The following is a 16,921-nucleotide window of genomic DNA, read 5'->3' on the forward strand; positions in this document are numbered from 1 at the left end:
CCCTGGCTGGGGCGCAGGGCAGCGGCCCCGAGGCTGAGTCACGGCCGGAGCGGGAGGGAGGGAGGGACCGGGACTCCGCCCCTCCCCCTGCGCGGGGATCCCGGGTCAGCCCGGGTGAGGGCCAGGGCCCCCCTGGCGCCGCCCATTGTGGTCCAACAGGTTGAGCTGGTGTCCCGCGGAGCCACCTGCTGGAAAGGGAGGGAGGCCCCCTGCGGAGGGGGCTGGGGAGGAGAAAGCGAGTCGGACCCGGTTCGGCCCGGCCGGCCGCGGGGAGCGGAACCTGGCCCGCGGTAGCCGGATTTGATTCCGTTTTACACTAGTGGGAGGGGCTCTCCGGGGTACTTAGCGCTGCAAGCCGGGTTGGAGGCGTCCGTCACAGGCTACCTTCCTCACTTGTGGGGGCACTGAAGTACGTATCTTACCCCCCCCCCAAACCCACACACACATCTGGAAACACCCAGGCTTCCCTGGCCACCTGGGTTATCGGACGAATCCCGGTCCAGAGGTTCCCACCTTCGCGCGGACTCAGTTTCTCCACTTAGGGAACAGGCGGGATGGAGGCGGGGTGCAGGAGCGAGAGTGAGCCTCCGCCTCCCCCTTCCCCCTTCGCGGACCCGGCCCCTCCCCTCCGACAATGCCAAGGCCGCAGCGGGCACCGGCTGGAGCGCAGAGGCTGCTTGCCCGGGGCGCCGTTCCCTCCCCGCGGGGCGCCGTCACGCGTGGGGAGGGACGCAGGGTCCCCGCAGCTTCCACTCCCCCGCTCCCTCAGAGTCGGGGTGGGGCGTAGGAGCTGGAACTGATGGCCTGGTGGCTCCCCCTCCCCCTACCTCCCGGGGCACTGACCTGATTATAGCCCCTCACGGGACCCCCCCCCCTCCTTCAATCCCTTAAGTCCCGGCCTCACCCCCACCTAGCCTATCTTTAACCTCTCATACCCTTCCCTCCCGAGGAGGTGACCGTACAAAAGCCCCTCACGGAGACAGATCCCTTGATGGGGGCGCTGGGTTCCCGGGCCACTGCGGACACTGCCCCCTCCCCCTTTCCCTCCTCCAGGTTTCAGGCCAGCCCCTCGGCTCCGCCCCCTCCCTGGCGGAACGCTAGGCAGGACCCACTTGAGATGGGCGGGTGCGCAGGCCAATGGGCGGGCAGGGCGGTGGAGTGCAGGGGGCGGGGCGGAGCCGCAGCGGAGGGCTGGATGGGGGTCGGGGGCGGAGCCCGAGTTAAGGTGGACTGGAAGAGATAGGGGCTAGAGGAGAAAGAGGGAGAGGGAGGGGGAGAGGGACCGCGGCAGGTGGAGGGAGAAAGAGACCGTAGGAAAGAAAGAGGGAAAAAGAGGAGGGTGGGAAAGGCTCGGAAAGCAAAGTAAAAGCTTGGAGGAAGGGAGCGAAAAGGGAGGGAGGGACCCATCTGCGCCCTGCAGGGACTGGCTGGACCGAGGGGTTGAAGTTTATATCCTTATTGGGCGGAGGGAGGGGGACCTGGGGGGGCGGGTGAAAAACCAGGAAGTGACAGAGGGTGTTGCTAAGGGTTGGGGGGGGAGTTTGGGGGGTGGCAGGGGGCGGGGGGAGGGAGGGGAGGGATGGGGGGAAAGCCAGCGGGAGGACAGGTGAGACAGCAGGACAGGTGAGGCGGGCCCTGAGGGGGGGGCGGGTGGGAGCCAGGTGAATGTACGGTTCTCGGCGGCCGAGGGGGGGGCGGGCGGCAGGAGGAGGCCGAGGGCTGCGGAGGAGGAGCCCCCCAGCAGAGAGCAGCGAGCGACTGACCGCGGCCTTCTGACCAGGACCGGAGCAGGGCCCCAAGCCCCCGGGCCCTGCGGGGGACGCGCTTGTCTCCACACCCTGTGCTTCAGCAGTTCCGGCCGGCGGACCCAAAGGCGGAGAGGTGAGTGTACCCTACTTTTGTCTCCGGCTCGGGGTCCCCCAGACGCGAGACTACTGCAGTGTCCTTCGTCTGTCCTGTAAGTGGGACCCCCCCCCACGCGCGCACACACACGCATGCAGACCAGACTCCCACCACTCCCCTTCCCTGTGCCTTCCCGGAACCCCGGATCTTTGGAATTGATTTTCACTGCGAGGAAAGGTGGGCGGAGGGTCCCCAGAAACTTTCTCTGCACTTCTGGGATCAGACAGACCGGCTGCTCCGGGATGGAGAGAGGGTGAGGCGGCGCCGAGCGCTCCCCCAGTCTCCTCCGTGACTTGCGGGGAGACCCCCGACCCGCCCGAGCTGAGGGAATGGAAACGCTGACGGACTCTAACTAGGACAAGGCGCCCCCCCCGCGCCCCCTGGCGCGGTGGGCTGGACCCGGGCCAGTGGCACTGGGGGCGGGGGGAGCGCAGGAGGAGCCGCGGCTGGGGGGAAAGTTACCGGCTGGACTATTCGGTTTCCTGCGCCTCCGGAGCCGCGCTCTCTCTCCAGTAGTGGGGCTCGGCGACAACCTCCGAGCGACACAGATCGACCCCTCAGTCCCAGTCCCTTCCTTCAGGCGCCGGTCCCGCCGCCACCCTTCCCAGGCCGGCTCGTGCCCCCAGAACCCGAGAGCGAGGGCGGGTGACCGGGAGGAGTTCTGCCCCCACCCGTCCCCCCGCTGGCGCGCGCGCACCTGCCCCTCCACAGAGTGGGGGTCGCTACTGTGTAGTCGTGGAAGCTACTGGGAGCGCCGCTGGCAGAGGGCTGCCATTCAAAGGGGTGGGGGGCGCTGCTTTCCATTCCCAGCTTTCGCTCTCTCCTCCCACCCCACCCCAAGTAAGAGAGCGACGTGTCCCGGCCAGAGCGAGGGGGGGGAACGGGAGTGGGGGGGCGGCGTGGGCAGCGGGTTGTGCCCGGACACGTGCCTGCCCAGGCGCCCCGGCCCTGCTGGTGTTTGGAGAGAGGGCGGGTCCCCTGCCCCCCGCCCCGCACAACCCCCACGTATCAAAGGGCGGCTGAGACGTGGTGAGACCTCGGGGCGCCCTGGGGGGGGGGGCGGGGAGCCTGGGTCCGGAGCAGGGGAGGGGCAGAGGCGCGGGTGCTAGCTGACCCACAGGAAACGAGCGCTGCTGACCTAGTTTGGGACACCGGAAGTGGGTGCTGAGGAGAGGGGGAGACCAGCAGGCTGTCCTGGCTTCCGGGCCAGGTGGAGGGCGTTCTTGAACTGACCCCCGCCTGAGCGCCTTGCAGACCCCTAGCTGCAGCTGAGAACGGGAGTGAGTCAGCGCAGCCGTTCCCCTTCCCCCAGCTTATTCCCAGAGGACGGAGGCAGTTCAGCGGGGGCTGGGGGAGCCAGACTGAGCGGTGAAGGGTTAAACCAGGATGGGGACTCTCTGTTCCCAGAGGGTACGTGTGTGGGGGGGGTGAGGCCTGGAGGATTATGGGGTTGCCTCCTGCTCCCCCCCCCACACCAACTGGTTTGGTCACCCCTGTACCTGCCTGGCACTGCTGGCATAGCTGGCATGGAGTGGGCATCAGGTTGGGAGGGGAGAGTGGGCACAAGGAGTGTTGTGCAGGGCTGGAGAGGGACGTATTTGTGACTGAGTTTGGGTGGCAGTTACTGCTTCTCATCAGTGGTGACTGGGGAGAAGGGCAGGGGGCTCCCCCTGGAGCAGCTGATGAAACAAGAAGAAATCTCTGTCAGTGCCTCCTGTCCCTGGCCCCCGGGACCCCAGCTCCCCCAGCGTGCCTCCGTTACGTGGTTGCTGCAGGCATGATGCAGCGTGCTGGCACCCCCAGACACTGTCCCCTCCCTTGGGTACCACATCCCCCAGCCTTAGCACAGGGGTCAGAAAGGGGTCACTGTCACCTGAAAGGGGCTCTAGGGAAGGAAGAAGGCAGTGCCCACCAGGTTCAGGTGTCAGGGACAGAGGCCTGTTCTAATAGGGCACTCTCATCACTACGCAGCTCTGGCTGATATGGACCCCAGTGTCTGGGAGACAGATGTTGACCTCTTCCCCCTTCCCCATGGTGCCCCCTGGCACCCAGGGCCCCCAGCTCCTCCTTGGCTTAGTGCCCGCCCTGGGAGGGCGCGGCGGGCAGCGGGGGCTGGGCTAACAATGCACCATCGGGTCCTTTGTGTGCTTGCACTTGGCACCCTGGGGAGGGTGGGGGAGGGGGCCCAGCGGGCATGGGGGGCGGAGCGCCTCTGGGGTGGGGACATTGAAGGCTGGGGGAGAGAAGCAGAGAATGAAAGCAGGTGGGGAGGAAAGGGAAGTAGGTCAGATAGGGTGCTGGCCCCCCATTCCAAGCCAAGGCTGAGAGAACCAACCCCTGATCGTAAGGCCTCCCAGATGGCACCACGCTGCCTGGGGCACTGCCTAGGATCGGTCATTTGGGGTCAGAAGTCACTGCCCAGGGGACTGCTCACATGGAGGAAGCCTGGCCTGGTACTGCTCCCTTCTTGGTGGCTAAGAGACCCAGTTCTGGTCCAAGGCCAAGGCCCTAAGATGGGTAGTAAATGGGCTCCAGGCAGGGCACTGCCCTCTGATAGGAGCCTCTGGACCTGCTTCGGGGCTTCCTGCCTCCAGCCTGCTTGGTTCCATGACCTTCTGAGAGTTAAGACTGACCTGCCACCAGGCCTTGGGGCCTGTGGCTGTTTTGGCCTAGGGCTGAAGGGGAGAGTGGGGGTAGGAAGGTGGGGACAGGAGACGGATAGGACCCTGGCATGGGGTGTGCCCGCTCTAGCCTCTTCCCCCTCCTTCTGCTGAGTAAACTCGTGAGTAAACTTGACGTTTTGCCCGGACAGTTTGAAGTTGCCTTGCTGCCCCCCCACCCCCAGTCCTGCCAACACACAGACGGCCAAGCGCCAAGGCGGGCCTGGGGGACTGGGGGGAAGGGGTGAGAGCTACTGTTGTCCACTATCAAGGGCTTTGGAGGGGCAAGGAAGGCTCCCCCCAACCCACCCACCCAGTGCACTCAGGTCTTGGCAAGAGTCTTAGCCGGGGCCTGTAAGCATCTGTCTCAGAGCCTTGGGGAGCCCAGAGAAAGTGGCCTCGAAACAGAGCCTCTGCCCACTTCTGACCTCCACCCCCACTAAGGAAAGGCACCCAGCTGCCATCTGGCCCCCTGAGTTGCCGCCTCTGACGCTCACAGGCTGCCTGGCCCAGAGGGAAAGCTACCTTTAGCAAATGCCGCAGGCAGACCAAAGAGGGCTGCCTCTTCACTGCACCCTTTAGTTGAGGTGGGTGGGAGGCTGGTGGCCTTGGCAACTTAGCCCTCTCTTCACTGCCCCCCCCCCACCATGGAAGGTCGCATCCTCATTTGCCAGCACAATTCCTTCAACTCACACCTGGGCCTAACCCCACACATACCTCCCTCCACCACACTCCCCATGAGGCCTGGCCCCGACCTCCCCCAACCTCTACCTCTGCCTGCTAGCATCCCAGAACCAAGTCGGTCTTCAGAGCTCTCCAGCCAGCAAATACCTGTGCCGGTTCCAGGGGTGGGGGTGCCCCAGGCCAAAGAGGGCTTGTGGCAGGCAAATGGAGCCAGTGACCCCAGTGAACACACCAGTTTGCTACCAGTTGGCATCCCTAATTCCTCTTATGCCTTCCCAGTCCCTGCCAGGCTTCGGAGTGAGGCTCCACCAGGCCTTTGCTTTCGACCTCATGTTTCTCTGGCTTCAGTTTCCTTCCTGTTTCCACCCCCCCCAACTCCTCCCCACCCATATGCCCCTTTCAACAGACATCCTCTCCTCCTTCCTTCCTCCTTTCCTCCCCTTTGCCTGGGAGAAGGGGTCCTCTCCCCCTGCACCATGGACCTCCTAGCCTTTAACCTCCTCCACGAAGGAGATTTCTGAGCAAGTCTGGTCTGCCCTCCGTCCACTCCCATCAGCAAGGCTCTGGGGAAGAGAACACAGGACTTCTCTTGGGAACTACAGCTCCCAAGGTACATGCAGAACAATTGTGGTGCATAGTGGGAGTTGTAGGCCTTGCCCTCTCAATTTGGTGAAGTCTGGAAATGTTGCCAGATGGGAGTAAAAGCCAGGACTGGGATGAATTGGAACATGGGTACCCTCTGCATCCCCCCCGCCCCCGCCACCTTGTTCTCACCATCCTGTGCCCACGTGACACCAAGGACCCGTGATTAACCTCCCTCTCCTCTGGGACGTGCTACCGTTCTTACCTTGGAGCCCCACCCAAGAAATGCCCCCACCCTGCCCTGCTGCCCCTGGCAGGGATGAAATGGAGGGGCCCCATGAACCCCTTCCCTGCCCCCTGCCCTCCAGGCTGGTTCCCTGCCTTTATGGGGATCAAAGGGCAGAGAGCAGCCCCACCCCACTCCCTTGCAGGCTGTGGGCACCAGGGCTCTCAGGAATTGCGGGGACTTTGGTGCCCAAGCAAATGCTTAGGCAGAGGGAATCCTGGGAGGCTGGCACCCACCTTGGGGAACGGAGCTTTCCGTAAGTGCTCACCGGGCTGTCCCTAGTCTCCTGGGCTCTCCGTGGAGGCCCTGACTTGTGTGCTGCCTCTTGAGGAGACGGCTCAAGAACAGGGTCTTGGGCCTTATCTGTAGGACCTAGGGGACTGGACCCGCCTGACTGGCACCAAGGCACAGGGGTGACCCTCCCCCACCCAGGCCCACAGTTGGCATGGGGCGCTGGTAGCAGGGGGGCAGGAGGGAGAGGAGGGCAGGACTGCCAGCATCCTGGTGGGTAGGTGCCAACCGGGCCGGGAGCTGGTGAGGGGCAGCAGGCCAGCGGCGTTGAGCCAGCAGCTGTTGGGGGGAAAGAGGAGGGGATGTTTTAGGGGGCATTTCGGTGGTCCTCCCCAACCCAGGAGGACTTGGATTGGCCCAGTGTCTACAGAACATTAGGGCACCCCTTATTCCAGGAATAAGAGACCCTAGAAGTTGCTTAAGTGGAACTTTGTGGCCCACCCATCTCTGGGCTCCGAGCCCTCCTGAGTTGCCCCTCAGGCCCAGGCGGGTCCCACCCAACCGGCCAGGGTGGCAGCGGCTTGCGCAAGGGGTGGGGCTAGGCGCTTCCCAGCAGATGCCCCCTCCTGGCTCCTTCCTCTTTCGGTGCCCACAGCTCCCCTCATCTGTCCACCCCCCTCAGGCCAGCTCCGTCCCCCTGATCCCCCTGGCCATTGGGGGCTGGCACAAGGGCTGCCCCCTGGCCTGGTTGGCAGGGGCTGGCGCCCGGGCAAGGAACTGTGGTATGTGAGTGGGTTTGGGGTGAGGCATGGGGAGGGCGGGGTGCTGCCTTGCCCAGCCCCTGAGGGCCCCAGCCCAGTACAGGGTGGGGAGAATTCGGTCAGCTCCCAGGGGTCTGAGGGGCCTACTGGGGTCTGGAGGGCCTCCCTGTGGCCCCCTATGGTGCCACATGCCCCGAGGGGCTGGGACCTGGGCACCTGTCACCCCTGGCACTGACTGTCCAGGGTTCCCCTCCTCCCTCTTCTGGCCACTGCCGCCTCCTGTCCCCTCCCCTCCCTTCTTCCTTCTCCTGGTCCCACCTCCAGCAGCCTCTCCCGTGGCTCCTCCTCACCTCTGTCCTCCTGGACTGTCCCAGCTCCTACCTTGCCTACACTCACCTTTTTCCCCTTTCAGGACTGAGTAAGGACGAGCGGGGGTGGGTACAGCTGGGGCTTCGGGCACCGAAGGCAGAGACTTTAGGCCCTCTCCCACGCTGCCAGCCCTCTGGTAACCCCTCCCTCCAAGCTGGGGGGAGGGGGGACAGCACCCAGAGGGTTAAGACTGTAGGGGGGAGGGGCTGGGCCAGGTCGTGGGCGGCCCCTTTGAAGGAGGGAGCTGGAGCGGGGAACAGCCACCCCACCTCCCCCCCCAGCCCGGCCCTCCCCCACCCCTCCCAACCTGCTCCCCCCAGGGGCCAAGAGGAGTTGCCGGCAAGGCCCCTCAGCGTTCAGGTGAGTAGGCCCTGCTCTGGCTTGGGAGATCAGGCCCCAGGGGAGGCTTGGAGGCCTAGAATTGGCCAAGGGTCAGAGAGGGACTGAAAAACAGGCTAGGAAGAGTGTGTCCAAGCTTCTCCGGGAAGGTTGAGGGAGCTGAGGGTCTGAGGAGCTGAAGTGTGGGGAAGCTTCAGCACTCAGGGGCCCCAGGAGGACAGGGCAGCAGAAGGGGCCTACAGGAGCCGAAGGATTGCTGGGCCAGGACAGGAGGTTGGACAGGCTGGCAGGGAGCCGGGCTCCGGGGATCGGGCTGGGGTGTCCTCTGGGGCTGGGGGGCTCAGGTTTCTGCCCGCGGCTTGGCGGGTGTGGGGTTACCAGCCGGCTCTGTTACCCAGCCGGAGACGCTAGGCTGGGGGGAGGGGGTGGGCCCAGGGCAGACCCTGGCACCTTGTGCCGTCTCCTCAGGCCCTAAGGGGAGCTGGCATTGCCCAGGCAGATCCCGCTGGGAACCCTGATGGCCAGGGTCTGTCCAGGTGCACAGTTGCCTGGCCCAGGGTGGGTACCCTCTGGGGAAAGCCCAGCACCTCCAGGGCTGGAAATTCTGACGGGCAGAGAGGCCTAGGTTGTCCCCCCCACCCCACCCCACATCCGCTCTCTCCACACCGGCTCCCCCCACCGCCACCCATCCTCCCCAACTGGCCCCCAAATTTCAATCCTGTGCTTCTTCCAGAAGGGTGGCATGGGTGCCCTGAACACAGCCATCCCATGGCAAGACCAGGCCTTGGAAGGCAGGCCTGGCTCCTTGATTTGATTCCTCGGGCCCCTCTCTCTGTGCCCGCCACCCTGGGGAGAAGAGAACTGATGCTGGGAGCAGGGTGGAATGGAGGAAGCCGGAGAGTCTGGAGTGGAGACCCGAGGGAAAAGCGAGGAGAGGGCTGCGAGGCGGCTCCTGGGGGCCAAGGGCCATGGATGCCCAGAGTGGAGGCAGGAGGCTGGACACCGCTGAAGGGAGGAAAGCGAAGGATGGTCGTGGTGAGGGTACAGGGTTGGCCAGTCAGCAAGGGGACAGCAAGAGGAGGCTGAGAATGGGGGCCAGGAGTGGACAGTGGCTGCTGGGCAAGCATCCCCAAAGGTGAAGGAGGAAGGCTGGGGAAAGGAGTTGCCCCCCTTCCCTCCTCTACCATCTTCCCTCATACCCCGCAGTGCGGGCCTGCGGGCCTGTGGGCTAAGGCAGGTGTCAGGGAAGGAAAATGTGGAGCGGCACGGAGATCGCCTCATTTCAGGGAGCACCAGGAATTGGGGATTTTGAGGGAGGAGAGGCTTAACCCCCACAGCACCGGGAAGCAGCCAACTCCCCTGGCCTCCTTCCCCCTTCGTGGCTTGCGGTCTCCCTTCCCCGCCTGGCCCCCAGGAAGTGTGAGTGCTGGGGGTGGTGAGGTTAGGAGGGGGAAGCGGCATATGGGGGATGGGTAGGGCACGCACTCACTAAGAGGGGCTGGGGTGCGGACCCATGGGCTCGGTACATGCTGGGGCATCCCTGGGCCAGGGGCCTCGCCTTCCAAGCCCATACCATCCTCCAGGGGACTCCCTCAGCCCCTTATCCTCCCTTCCCAACTGGGCAGTCCAGGTGGCTCCGGCCCCTGGGCTCCAGAGGCCCTGGGAAGCGTAGGAGAAGCTGGGGAGCTAGGATTCCTGGGTCCCTGAGGACTTTGGACTGGCTGTCCTACTTCCCCACCCCCCTGGTCCAGCCACAGGCCAAAGCCTTGGCTGCGTGCAAACGTAGCTCCAAAAAAACAGGAAGAGAACCTGAGGCTGGAGTTGGGGTGGGGGTGGGGGGCAGAAGGAGAAAGAAGTAAGAAGGGGGGGTGGCTAGCCAAGGTGGGGGGTGGGCACCGGGAAGCGCCACAGGCCTCCATCACCCTGGAGGAGGATGTCACAGACAGACCTCACCCTCCCTCACCCTGAGCGGCTGCACCTGGAGATGGTGGTGGTGGGGGGGGTCTGTGTGCCTGTGTCTCAGCCCCATATCTATTTTCTCTGCTGCTAATCCTGGTCCCGCCTGCTGCCCCCCACACTAAGCCTCACTCTCCTAATCCCCAGGGTGTGGGGAAGGGGGGCCAGCTTCACTATCTGCCCCTTGGGGGCCAGTATCCCTGCTGTTCCACTGGTTCGAGCCCCAGCCCTGGCGCCCCAGCCCTGCTCTGGACACTGCCTGAGGTCAGCACCTGCAAAGACTTCCAGGCTCCTTTTCCCTTCAGGTCAGGGCCAGTGCTCTCCACCTTTTGGTTCTTGGTGGTGGACACACCCCAGCAGGTGTGCCCTAGGGCACTGAGGGGTTAGGGGATAGGGGCTCCTACCTTTGCCCCCCTCCTACCTTTCTTGCCCCAGAGTCTTCCCCCCACCAAAGATGGGGCAGGGTTGACTCAGGGCCCAGTTTCAAGAGAGCTGCCCACCTGCTTGGCCGGTCTAGCAGGCCTGACAGTGAGGGGAGCCTGGGGGGGTGGCGGGAAAGGGGGAGTGATGGGGCGGGGCCCCCAGTTCTTCCCCCTACCAGGCAAACAGACCAAACAGACCTTGCCCGGTTCCCTGGCACAGCTGCCCCCCCAACCACCACACACACCCATGCCCACAAGGCCTTAGCAAGAGGGGGCATGCCAGGCTGGGTGGGGATGGGCCGCCCTCATGGGGCGTCAGGGGGCTGGGCCCTTTGGGATGCAGATGTGGGAAGGGTGCCCAAGGTGGGGTGGGCATCCTGGCACTGGTGCCCCACCCCCCAGGTGATGGGGCTAGGATTGCCCCCTTGGCCTGGTTGGCACCAGCATCGTTCCAGGCAGCACCTAAGTTGGCATGGGCACCAGAGCCCTGGGTAAGGGCTGGGGGAGTTTCCCAGAAGCTAGAGAACCTTAACACCTCCCCTTCCTAAGTGTGTCCTCTGCCTCTCCCCTCCTTTGTTGCTACCTCGTGGCCATGGGCATTGGAGTTGGGCCTAAGGGGTTAAACACCCACCCTTGCCCAAGCGCCCTGTGTAGTTGCTGCGTGGTGAACCAGCCTGAGCCTGTGACCTGACAGCAGGGTCAGCCAATCAGCACCCTGCCACACCAAGTTGCCGCGGAGACCGGCCCTGGGGTGGGAGAAAGGAGGCGGGCTCAGCAGCAGGAATGGGTGGGGTGGGGAGAGAAGGAGGGAGAGGGATGGGGCAAGCCACGTGCCTGCGGGTGCCCAGCTCCAGGCCAATGGACAGCGAGGACAGCCCCACCCATCCCCCTCGGGAGGGATAGGATCTGCCTGGGCCCAGGAGGGTGCCCACTGCTGCTGCTGCCCACCCGGTTTTTGTTTGTTCCTAAGTCCTGGGGCCATTTGCCACTTGCTCCGTTTGTAAAGTGTGGGCAGGAGAACCAAAGGGAACTGGGATTGCTCCCAGGGAGAGAAGCGGTGTGGGGACTCCAGGTGGGAGCAGGGGCTTGCTGAGGGCATTTGGGTGTACATACAGGAAAAGGGAGACATGTGGGTGCTGCTCCCTGAGGGCACCCATGCAGGAGTCCCAGCGTCACAGAGAAGGTGACAGACTGGGAGGCAGGCAGAAACAATGTACTTCTTGTGTTCTAAAGGGGAAATCTGTGGTCCTTGACTCCCCAGCTCCCTGAAAAAACCTATTCCCTCAATGGCCAGGTCTGAGCAGCTGTTGGGAGTGGCAAAGAAGACACTGACCAGGGTCAGTGGGACCCACCCTAAGGACCACATCGGTCAGCCTTTACTCTTACAGAGGAGGAAATCGGCCTCCTGAGTAAAGGAAGTGACTGATCCAAGGTCATGGAGCTGGTGGTAACCTGACTCTTTAGGGTGATTTGAGGGAGGGAGACCCAGCTGTCCCCAAGCAGTTTCCCAGTAGAGGCCATCTGTGTAGTGGAGTCTGCCCCTGGGCGAGGCCTTGTTTCTCCCTCCCAAGGCCAGAATGTTTATTGGGCCCCCACACGTGGTCTCATTTACCGGTCACCGCAAGCCTACGGGTCCGGTGGAATTATCCCCTATTGTAGGCTAGGAACGAGGCTCAGAGACTAGCTCCTGTGTGTAAGTCACCAAGCTGGTCGGCCACAGATGGAGGGTTCAGACTTGAGCCTGGCTGACTCCGGAGCCTCGCTCTTTCCGGTCCCCAACTCTGTCTCCATTTGCCTCAGACCCACCTACCCCATGCCAGGCCGACGGGCTGAGCTCTTGGGACCTCCACTCCCACCCACTCCTTGTACAGCCGAGGAAACCGATGCCCAGGCAGAAGGGACTGACCCAAGGTCATTCAGCAAGCTAGCGGCAGACCCAGGACTCAAGCGGCTCTCCTCACTTCCAGGCCAGGCCCACCTATCGCCCTCCTGCCCCTGCACCAGCCTTGGGGTACTGCAGCTTGAAGAGGAGAGCATAGCATGTAGAAGACGACCCTCTGGAGAGGGGGGCTCTCCTGACTGGCCAAGAATGGGGAGGGAAGGTGCTGGTGGTAGCTGCAGTGGGGAGGGGTGGAACTGGAACTTGGCCTATTGGCAGTGGGGGAGGGGGCGGGGACGATGCTTATCTGTGCGGGGCAGGAAGCACCCGAGCCAGCCAGCGACACCCCAGCAAAGGGTGGCTGCTCCTTGGCCCCCTGGGGGAGGGGAGGATGTGGGGGGAGGGATGCTGGGAGCTGTGTTTCCCTTTTGGCCTGGGGGGGGGCGGTGGAATCTAAAAGGGGAGATGAACTTTTAGTAGGGGGGGGGAGGGGAGGAGGAGGAGGAGGGTGAAGGTGAAGGTGCTGGGAAGCTGCTGAGTTTGCAGAGCCTTTTACAGAGCGCCAGACCCTCTGTGGGGGTAACTTGGGTTGATGTACCTGACCGCGCCTGGAGCAGGCCTTGGTCCAGCGTGAGTCTCAGCTCTGTCCTTGGCCACTCTGGCTGTGGGGAGGCTCCATCATAGACTGTCACCCCACTTCTCAGATGATTGAGCCCTGAGTCCTTCACGAAGCCTGGGCCAGGACCCGTTTCCCCATCCAGTGCTCCCTGTGAAGGCATGGGGAGTGGAGCAGGCCAAGCAGATGGGGCTCCAGCAGGTCAGGGCTCCCACGCATGCGCAGGGGCAGGCAGGACTGTGCAGAGCAGCTGGGGACACGACTGTGGGCCCACGGTCTGGGTCTGAACGCCCTGCTGGACCTCACTTGGAAAGTCACTCCCCTGTCTGTGCCGTCAGTTCCCTGTCTGTGAGAAGGCTGCTGATCAGTCCTTCAGAGGGTTCTGGAAGATGAGCTGGGTGTAAAGCCCTGAGGAGGGTAGCTGGCGCGCAGTCTCCCGGGTGGGAAGTGTTGGCCAAGGCTGGTGCTCCTCCCTTGGAGCCCCTCACAGGGCTGAGTGCCCTTCACCTGCCGCTCTCACCACCCTGCAGGAAAACATGGGGAGCCCTGAGGACGACCTCATCGGGATCCCATTCCCCGACCACAGCAGTGAGCTCCTGAGCTGCCTCAATGAACAGCGGCAGCTGGGCCACCTCTGCGACCTCACCATCCGGACGCAGGGCCTGGAATACCGCACGCACCGGGCCGTGCTGGCCGCCTGCAGCCACTACTTCAAGAAGCTCTTCACCGAGGGGGGCGGCGGGGCGGCGGCGGGGCCGGGGGGCGGCGGCGGGGCGGCGGCGGGGGCGGGCGCCGGCGTGTGCGAGCTGGACTTCGTGGGCCCCGAGGCCCTGGGCGCCCTGCTGGAGTTCGCCTACACGGCCACGCTGACCACCAGCAGCGCCAACATGCCGGCCGTGCTGCAGGCCGCGCGGCTGCTGGAGATCCCGTGCGTCATCGCAGCCTGCGTGGAGATCCTGCAGGGCAGCGGCCTCGAGGCTCCGGGCCCCGACGAGGACGACTGCGAGCGCGCCCGCCAGTACCTGGAGGCCTTTGCCACGGCCACGGCCTCGGCCCCGGGAGCTCCCAGCGGTGAAGACAGCCCGCCCCAGGGGCCCCTCCCGCCCCCGCCGCCGCCCCCCGCCGCCCCCTCGGCCAGTCGCCCGCCGCAGCCGCAAGCCCAGAAAAGCTTTCCTGCAGACCAAGGGGGCGCGGGCGAACCACTTGGTGCCCGAGGCGCCCACGGCGCCCGCCCATCCCTTGACCTACGAGGACGAGGAGGTGGCGGGCAGAGTGGGCGGCGCTGCGGGCAGCGGGCTGGGGGACAGCTACAGCCCTCCAGCGGGGACTGCTTCACCCCCTGAGGGGCCCCTGAGTTACGAGCCCTTCGAGGGTGAGGAAGAAGAAGAGGAGCTGGTGTACCCTTCTGCCTACGGGATGGCGCAGGGAGGTGGGCCCCCGCTGTCCCCGGAGGAGCTGGGCTCTGATGAGGACGCCATAGATCCTGACCTGATGGCCTACCTGAGCTCGCTGCACCAGGACGCCCTGGCGCCGGGCCTCGACGGCCAGGACAAGCTGGTGCGCAAGCGCCGCTCCCAGATGCCCCAGGAGTGCCCGGTCTGCCACAAGATCATCCACGGGGCAGGCAAGCTGCCACGCCACATGAGGACCCACACGGGGGAGAAGCCCTTCGCCTGTGAAGTCTGCGGTGTGCGCTTCACCCGGTGAGCACCAGGGGGGAAGGGACCCGGCAGGGGCCAACGGGGGGGGGGAGGTGGTCCTGGCAGGACTGGGGGTGTGGGGGTTCCCAGAGCTACCAGAGACACCCAAGGTGGGAGGCCGGTAGAAAGAAAGGCGAGGGGGGTGGGTTTGGCGCGGGAAAGCTTTGCTGTTGGAGGCACAGGAGAGGGTGCTGGCGGGCCTGACTGGCCCCCTTGTCGCCCCCCGCCCCCCAGGAACGACAAGCTGAAGATCCACATGCGGAAGCACACAGGAGAGCGCCCCTACTCCTGCCCGCACTGCCCGGCCCGCTTCCTGCACAGCTACGACCTCAAGAACCACATGCACCTGCACACGGGCGACCGGCCCTACGAGTGCCACCTGTGCCACAAGGCTTTCGCCAAGGAGGACCACCTGCAGCGCCACCTCAAGGGCCAGAACTGCCTGGAGGTGCGCACCCGGCGGCGCCGCAAGGACGATGCGCCCCCCCACTACCCGCCGCCCTCTGCCGCCGCCCCGACCCCTGCCGGCCTCGACCTCTCCAACGGCCACCTGGACACCTTCCGCCTCTCTCTGGCTCGATTCTGGGAGCAGTCGGCCCCTCCTGGGCCCCCGGTCTCCACCCTGGGACCCCCTGATGACGACGAGGAGGAGGGGGCGCCCAGCACGCCTCAGGCTGAAGGTGCCATGGAGGAGTCCTCTTAAAGAGGGCCGAGTGGCTGGGCTGGAGCAGCGCCAGGCCGGGGCGCCCATGCCAAGCAGTGGGAGTATGCGGGACGGACAGCTGGGGTCAGGGCGCTGGGCCTCCCTGGCTTCAGCAATTCGCCCCTTCCCCCCCCCCCCAGAGCCCTCATTCCAGTTCCAAGCTGAGAAGGTTTTGGGGTCGAGGCTCCCCAGATTGGGGTGATCTCCCAAGGAGTGATACATGATAGTATGTCTCTATTTACAGCTCTGTTTGTTGTAAAGGTGGGGTCCCTGTCCCCGGCTGCTCCTGGGGAGTAGAAGCAATAATGTATTTCTGATTTGTGGGGTCCCTCTTCGGCTATGCGGGTTTCTAGGGGGTGGAGGGCTTGGGACCAAAGCCTCGCCCCGCCCCCATGCCCCCAGGGGTTTGGCTGTGTCAGGGGGTGAAGGACCGCCCCTCCCTTCCCTTCCGAGACCCCTCCTTCCTGCTTTCTGTTCCTTTTTCCTGGCAGTGAATTATGCAAAGGGGGGCGGCGAAGGAAGGGTAGGTGGGGGAGACCGAGGTAGAATCTGGAAAGCCTGGGGGATTGGGCCTGCAGGAAGGAGCCGTCCTCGCGCCCCCCCACCCCCAACCCCACCCCACCCCCCGCCAGGCTCCGAGCGCTGAGTCACGGGGTCCTGGAGGAGAAGGGGGCGGGGTGGCCTGAGTGGCTCGCCCGCCCCTGGGGGCAGCGGGAGGGGCCCGCTCCGCTCGGCTCTCCGCCCCGGCCCTGCCCTCCCCTCCCGCGTCCCCGGGCAGGGAATGTCTTGTTCCCGCCGCTCCCTCCCCGGGGCCAGAGGGCAGGGCGGGCCGGGTGGCTCCTACCCTCCTCTCCTCCTCCCGCCCAGGTGCGAGCTGGAGCCGCCGCCGGGCCGCCCCTGACTCACGCCGCCCCCGGGCTGGCGCGGCGCGGGCTGGGGGACGGGGTGAGGGGCTGCGGGCCTGCGGAGCGCGGGGGCGGGCGCCCCCTGGCGGCCGCTCCCTTGAGCCGCGGGCGCCGGGGCAGTGGGCGCTCCGCCGGGAAAGCGCGGAAGGGCTGGGGGAGGGGGGGGTCCCTTGCGGGCCCGGCGGCCCGTTGGGCCGCGGAGAGTAATCCCCTCACTCTTCCTTTAGGATTGAGTCCACCCCGGTTCTGTACATAGCCTCTTCTGTTGGTCTTGTTGAAATCTAGTTTCAGATTTTTAACTACCCAATTCTGCTGGGGGTGGGGGTATCTGCCCCCTTCCTCGCTGGGTGCTGGCCCCCGTCGCGGCCTGGGCTCTGCCTTGCACTATTTCCCCTCCCTGGCCTGGCGGCCCCTCCCCCTCCTTAAAAGGGGCAGGTTAAGGGGCCCGGTGCTCTCCCTTCCTCCCGTGCACCCTCATGCCCATTTGCACAGCTGCCCAGGTACCCCCAATAGTGAGGGGGGTGTCACAGGGAGGGGGGTAGCGGGACCAGTCCCTGTATCTATTTAAAAAGTGATGATGTAATATATTGGGGTTGGGGGAGGTCGGGTTGCCCTGGGCCTCATCTTAGCATTTCAGGTGATGGGGGAGCCCAGGGCTGGGGAGACCTGGGGCCTAGCCCCAGATAGTGAGGACAATGTGACCTCCCCCCTCCCCCCTTGCGGCTTCTCCACTCAGTGCCTTAGGGGGGGAGGCAATTCCCCCCTCTCCTCTTCCCCTCCTCTTCCCCTGCCCCACCTCGGGTGTAAAGGACAGGAAGAAATAATAATAATTTAAGATTCACACTTGTGTCTGCCTTTGGTTCCTTTATTTTGGGGGTAGGTGGGAGAGATCAGGAGAGGACAGACTGAGGGGCTGGGCTTCTGAA

At 64.9% G+C, this 16,921-nt stretch overlaps 1 protein-coding gene across 1 annotated transcript; it reads left to right on the top strand.

Moving 5' to 3' along the window:
* Nucleotides 1-1,543: 1,543 nt before the first annotated feature.
* ZBTB7B (zinc finger and BTB domain containing 7B) lies at nt 1,544-16,842 on the top strand. The gene is given in 5 exon segments (XM_045784158.2): nt 1,544-1,606; nt 1,781-1,881; nt 13,218-13,796; nt 13,798-14,390; nt 14,622-16,842. Coding segments are annotated over 3 exon segments (1,635 nt in total). The 5' UTR covers nt 1,544-1,606; nt 1,781-1,881; nt 13,218-13,223; the 3' UTR covers nt 15,091-16,842.
* Nucleotides 16,843-16,921: the final 79 nt, after the last annotated feature.

Source organism: Ursus americanus, chromosome 2, assembly GCF_024610735.1.
Source record: "Ursus americanus isolate L20-20 chromosome 2, mUrsAme1.1.p, whole genome shotgun sequence".
In the NCBI taxonomy this organism is placed as follows: Eukaryota; Metazoa; Chordata; class Mammalia; order Carnivora; family Ursidae; genus Ursus; species Ursus americanus.